At 48.9% G+C, this 6,565-nt stretch overlaps 1 protein-coding gene across 1 annotated transcript; it reads right to left on the minus strand.

Moving 5' to 3' along the window:
- Nucleotides 1–635: 635 nt before the first annotated feature.
- Nucleotides 636–6,229, minus strand: LOC140354272 (uncharacterized). The gene is made up of 2 exons (XM_072439221.1): nucleotides 6,017–6,229; nucleotides 636–3,912 (listed from the first exon to the last, which is right to left on the minus strand). The coding sequence occupies exons 1-2, from the start codon at nucleotides 6,019–6,021 to the stop codon at nucleotides 1,410–1,412; spliced, it is 2,508 nt and encodes an 835-aa protein (XP_072295322.1). The 5' UTR covers nucleotides 6,022–6,229; the 3' UTR covers nucleotides 636–1,409.
- Nucleotides 6,230–6,565: the final 336 nt, after the last annotated feature.

The following is a 6,565-nucleotide window of genomic DNA, read 5'->3' on the forward strand; positions in this document are numbered from 1 at the left end:
TTTAATGTCTGCTGGGGCGCATAATGGTCAAAGCAGCCAAAGCGCCGATAGTGCTCCGTGCTCAAATCTCTTTGGTCATGTGATCCCGCATCTCGGACCCACGCGGCAGTTCAGTGATGATTCCAGCCTTTTGAATCCCACAGTTGACTGATCATTTAGCCCGTATTCTTTTCTTGTGAAAATAAAACAGATCCAATGGTCTCTTGGCAGTAGCCATCTTGGGACCAGTTTGGGGTCCTTCATTTACCGGTAGGTGTTTGCGTTGTGCCTGACTGAAAATGTTGTTTACGTTTTGACAAAGTTTCGCGTGCGCCGTGTGTAGCAGAAGACTACTGTTCCCAGAATGCTTTGCACACATGTTGTTGGGACTTCCGGTTCCGGAGTACTGTCGCCCTAGTCGCGCATCGCGTCTCATGTCCCAAATCTTCTTTATACACTGTGTACCACACAAAATATCTTCGCGGTCAGTAAGCACAACCAGAAATAAACCATATACAGTGAACCCTCGTTTATCGCGGGGGTCACGTTCCAAGAAGAATCCGTGGGAGTCGAAATCCGTGAAGTAGAAACCTTTATTTTTTTACAGTTATTATACAATGAAATACTCCATAAAACATTGAAGCTCACGTGCGCCGCTCTCACCGGCCTCGCAAACTTCAATTCTCAAGCGGTTTTACGTACGTGTCCATATGAATCCATAACGTTATTGACACACAGGTAGAGAAGACACGGAGAGACTGTTTAGCCAATCAGAATGCAGAACACAATGCATGATGCAAATCCGCGAAGCAGCGAGAGCGTGAAAAGTGAACCGCGTTATAGCGAGGGATCACTGTATTAAGCGCACCGGACTATTAAGCGCACGGACGGCTTTTGAGGACGTTAAAGACTTTTACGTGCGCCTTATAGTGCGGAAAATACGGTAAATGTTTTATTTTTTAATAACTGCAGTTAATTTATGTTTTTATGAACACATAAAAACAAACACAGTGAAAGATAAACATGACCAGAGAGAGAACAGACACAAATTAAAAGCAGCAGACATCCAATAATAAATAAAAAAATAAAATCATGGCCTAGAAAACCCCGAAAGAAACACGTCTCATTCTGTCCAAAGTCTGTCAAATTTGTCCTTTTTCCGTTTGAGTCCAAATGTAATCTTTTCCATTTCACATATGTCCAGTTTAATGTCAGTCCAGTTTCTGATCGTTGCCTCCTGCAGCCACATCCTCTCCAACAGTCAGCTTTTCCCTGTGAGTAATGGGCTTAGAAAGAAACCAGACACACTTTTCCTGTCTCCAGTTTCTAACGTCCTCTTGATGTGTCCTTCATCTGAATGCCTGTTAGTCCCACCACCGAGCAGCTTCAGTCTTTTATACATCAGACATTTGAAAAATACATCTAGAAGACTAAGTCTCCTTAATCTCCACTAAAAATTCCTGCAGCTCTCTGCGCAGTGCACCGTTATATTTGAATTGGACCTTCCGTAGAATTGCAATGCTTTTGGATCTACAGTTTGACTTTATGGGGATCCTTGCTGTCCTCAGGTGGTACTCTATGGACTTGTTTGATTTTTGCATTTCAAAGTACAGAAACTTGGCGTAGTTGTTGTAGAGCATCTGTTTGGACGCCGGATCCAGGTCTCGTTGGAGCAGGTCCTGGTAGAGTCGGTCGGCCTGGGTCAGGCTGTGGTTGGATTTGGCCAAGACGTTTGCCAGATCGATCTCGGTTCTGAAGCAGGAGTCTGGGTACAGAGAGATCACCTCGCCGAGCAGAGCCGCCGTCCGCTCGATCAGCTCCTGACTCGCTGACTCCCTCTGCTGGTCCATCTGCCACTTCAGGCACATGGCGAGGCAGGACTTCAGGTAGCGACTGTCAGGAAGCTTCTGCAGAGCTTTTTCTGCCAAATCTACCGCCGCGTCGACTGAAACTGTACGCCGCTGCAGCTCCAACACTGACCTTATATCTCTGTGTAATGTGGTGGACTTCTCCAGGAGCTGAGCTGCCAGAGCAGCCGCCTCCTCCCTCTGCTGTGGAGTTGTGCACACTCTCTGCACTTGCAGGTTTAGGTACTCTGCTCGCAGTAGGAGGTTCTCTGGGTCCTGGTTTAAGGCTTGTTTCATTTCTTGGAGAATGTTGTCAGGATTTCCGTTCTTGTGCTTATTGTGTGCGTACAACAGAGCCAGAGCATAGCAGGTTCTCCACTCCACTCGCTCCTCTGACTCCAGGGCCTTCTGAAACAGCCGTGTGGCCAGTCCGTGGTCAAGACTGACTTCAATTGTGGTCCAGGCCTTCTCGGCCAGCACCTCGGGGTGCGGCTGGTCTACCTCTGTGGGGTACTTTCTGCTGAGCTTCTCCACTCTGCTCAGGTACTCCTGGCTCTGTTCCTGCTCTCCTCTCTCATGGTGCAGCCAGGCCAGGTCGCTGTAGTTCACCAGGAGCCCGGGGCCTGTGAGGGCCTCTGAGGCCGAGTGGAGAAGGCTGAAGGCCTCTGAGAAGTGCCCCAGCCTGGCCTGAAGGAAGCCTTGCAGGTTGTAATTCTGTCCTTTCCATGGGGTACTCTCAGTGAGGAAGTCCTCCAGTCGGTCTCTGACAGAGAGCAGCATGGCCTCACTGCGATGCAGCTCCCAGGTGAAGTGACACTGCAGCTCCTGCAGCTCCTCGAGCCGGGTGCTCAGTGGTGAGCTCTGGGCTTCGACCCAACCATCCTTTTTGAAACTCTCGATGGCTTTCTTGCTGTTCTCTTTAAAAAATGACTCGTGGTTGATGAGACTGGCCTTCTTGTGGTACTGGATACATTTTGGGATGTCCTTCAGATTGTATTGTAAGTATTTAGCGTAGCGGTTGTAGAACATCTGCCTCTCTGGCAGGTCCATCTCCATCTGAAGCAGCTTTCTGTACATCTCCTCAGCTTTGCTACGCTCTGATTTGCTGTAAAGATCTGCCAGGTCCATCTCCTTCACCAGAGCAGAGTCTGGATACAGTTCAATGACCTGCTGCAGCAGACTCACAGCTCTGTCAAGCAAGCGGCGCTGTGAAGCTCCGTCTTGACTGAACAGGACTCTCCACTTGTAGCAGAGTGCGGCGCATCTTATCACGTAGCGACTGTCTGGGTGCTTCTCCAGCGCCTCGTCAGCCCAGAAGATGGCACCGTCTACATGCTTTATCTGGCGGTAGAACCTGAGAATGACCTTCAGGCCGCTGTAGCTGCTGTTGGCACTGAAAATGATCTTGTTTGCTAGCTCATCCACATCATCCTTCACCTCCTCACCGCGTTGAGCTCGCTGACTCAGGTACTCTGCGCTCAGGTACAGGTTCTCCGGGTCGTCCTCATGAGCTCTCTGCATCTTCCGGAGTACCTCATTGTCCACTCCATTGGGATTGTGTTTTTGGGCGCTCGCGATGGCGATGACTTGAGAGCTTCTCCACTGCGCTCGCTCCGGCTCCTGCTCCAGAGCCGCCTCAAACAGTTCCACCGCCTCAAGCTTCTGCTGCGGGCTGAACTTCATCAGAGTCCAGGCCTTCTCTGCCAGCACCTCGGGGTACGGCTGGTCTCCCTCTGTGGGGTACTTTCTGCTGACCTCCTCCACTCTGCTCAGGTACTCCTGGCTCTGCTCCTGTTCTCCTTTCTCATGGTGCAGCCAGGCCAGGTCGCTGTAGTTCACCAGGAGCCCGGGGCCCGTGAGGGCCTCTGAGGCTGAGAGGAGAAGGCTGAGGGCCTCTGAAAAGTGCCCCAGCCTGGCCTGGAGGAAGCCCTGCAGGTTGTGGATCTGTCCCTTCCATGGGGTACTCTCGCCGGGGCAGATGTCAATGAGTTTGTCCCGGAGGCGCAACAGTGTAGAACGGCGGCAACTCAGGTCCCATGTAAAGTGGCACTGCAGAGCACCAAGGGCGGAGTCTGAGGAGCACCCACTGTGGGAGAGAGAGAGGCAGTCAGTACAGAGAGCACCAGCAGTAGTAGACACAAGGAGAGAGAAACGGAACACGAATGTCAATATTAACCATACTTTCAATTACTGCGAATATTTATGGCCACGGTAAGTTATTCGTGGGTTTTTTGGAGCCTACGGTAAAACGCAGAAATGTAGGTTTTGTGACATATTTTCATTTGCTAAATTCCTGTGAACGAAAACAAATTGAACTGAATTGAATAGTTCTCTTTGTTGAAGAAACTTTAGGGAGAACCACGCTCAGAATCAGAAAGGGGTTTATTTCCATTGTCAATGAACAAAATTCACAGACATAGGAACTTGTCCTGGTGGTTTGGTCCAGCACAAACAACAAAACATTGAACACTGAATTCAAAACCGCATGATATGTACATAATAAAATATAAAGTTTTGTAGTGCAATAAGAAGGAACAGTGCAGTGAGTGCAAAGTGCTTTGGCAGTGTTCATGAGTTCAACGGCAGAGGGAAAGAAACTGTTCATATGAAGGGAGGTTCTGGACCGTAGCCTCCTGCCTGAGGGGAGTGGCCTCTTGCCTGAAGGGAGTGGCCTCTTGCCTGAGGGGAGTGGCCTCTTGCCTGAGGGGAGGGTTCTCTTGCCTGAGGGGAGTGGCCTCCTGCCTGAGGGGAGAGGCTCAAATAGTCCATGTCCAGGGTGAGAAGAGTCGGCTGTGATCCGACCTGTCACCTTCTCAGCAGAGGGCGCTGTAGTCTCTGTTTGTCCCTGACTGTGACACCAGCGTACCACAAGGTGATGAAGGAGGTGATGGAGGAAGTGAGGATGGACTCAATGATGGCCATGTAGAACTGCACCATCAGCAGCTTGTCTTTCCTCAGCTGCCGCAGGAAGTACATCTTCTGCTGGACCTTCCCGGAGAGGGAGCTGATGGTGGGCTCCCACTTGAGGTCCTGGGTGATGGTGGGCTCCCACTTGAGGTCCTGGGTGATGGTGGGCTCCCACTTGAGGTCCTGGGTGATGGTGGTGTTAAAATCGCCCAGGATTATACACAAGGAGTCTGGGAAGGTCCGCTCCGCTTTTCTGATCTGCTCCGCCACCGCACGCTGTGCCTCCTGCACGTTCGCGCTCGGCTGGATGTAAACAGCAGCCAGAATAAACGAGGCAAACTCACGTGGAGAGAAGAATGGTTTGCAGTTGATGAAGAGATATTCCAGATCAGGAGGGGAGTGTTTGGAGATCACTGTCACATCTGAAGATCAGGCGGTACAACTAACTAACAAGAGCGGGGACCAGGCCCTGCCTTACCCCTCTTTCCAGATTCAGTCAAGTGACAATTCATCTTCATTCTTGAAATTGGCCCAACGTAAAGATTATTATGAAGTATTATTAAGTTGTCTCGGAAGGAGACGGGAGGAGACGGGAGGAGGCGGGAGGAGGCGGGGGGAGGCGGGAGGAGGCGGGGGGAGGCGGGGGGAGGCGGGAGGAGACGGGAGGAGGCGGGACGAGCGGATAAAACTCAGAAAACAACAGTTGGCCCACGTTTAACATGAGGCTGAGGAGGGGGACAACACTGAGGGCTTTCTCCTTCATATTGAATTTATAGTGAATACTTTGTACTTTTATTTCACTATACTGTAAATAGTACTTTTTGTTCATCCAGAACTCGAGGAATCGAAAGTAAACAAATAAACATCGAGAAATTGAGTGACTTAAAACTTGAAACAATTTCACATTTCGCTCTTTAATAATATCTGTACTTTTACTTCAGTAGAATGCAGTACTTCTACATCTCTCCTCCAGTATGTGTACTTTTACTTCATTAAGTAGAAAGTAGAAAAGTGTAACAATCCAGGAAGTTTTAAACGGTTTAAATATTCACTGAGCAAAACTTTATCATTGATTTTATATTTTTAGTCTCATAATGACAATAATGACAAAACCTGTTTATTTTTATTTTTCTGCTCATGTCCAACAAGGAGTAACATCAGATAAACTGCAAACAGAGTTTAAAGAGTTTAAAGAGTTTAAAGAGTTTAAAGAGTTTAAAGGGTTTAAAGGGTTTAAAGATTTTAAAGAGATTTGAAGACAATGAACCCGAGCACAAACTCACCTCATTCTGAATCCCTGAGATGATCCACAGAGTCCTGGTTTAGTCCTGGTTCAGACCTGGTTTAGTCCTGGTTTAGTCCTGGTTCAGACCTGGTTTAGTCCTGGTTCAGACCTGGTTTAGTCCTGGTTCAGACCTGGTTTAGTCCTGGTTCAGTCCTGGTTCAGTCCTGGTTCAGTCCTGGTTCAGTCCTGGTTTAGTCCTGGTTCAGACCTGGTTCAGGTTGTAGTCCAGATTCACATCCGGGTTCAGGTTTAGCAGGGAGTAGGAGTGTAGGGAGTGTCAGACTTGTTTTTATAATCACTTGGCACCGGAAGTACGGATAGCAGTCGGGACATAACAGGCGATTGTGCAATGGACAATACGGTACATTACCAGGTTTAGTCCTGGTTTAGACCTGGTTTAGACCTGGTTTAGTCCTGGTTTAGTCCTAGTTTAGTCCTGGTTTAATCCTGGTTTAATCTTGGTTTAGTCCTGGTTCAGACCTGGTTTAGACCTGGTTCAGACCTGGTTCAGTCCTGGTTTAGACCTGGTTTAAACACATGCCTGTGT

This window comes from Eucyclogobius newberryi, unplaced genomic scaffold, assembly GCF_026437365.1.
Source record: "Eucyclogobius newberryi isolate DKJ021-1_F unplaced genomic scaffold, fEucNew1.0.hap1 SCAF_9, whole genome shotgun sequence".
In the NCBI taxonomy this organism is placed as follows: Eukaryota; Metazoa; Chordata; class Actinopteri; order Gobiiformes; family Gobiidae; genus Eucyclogobius; species Eucyclogobius newberryi.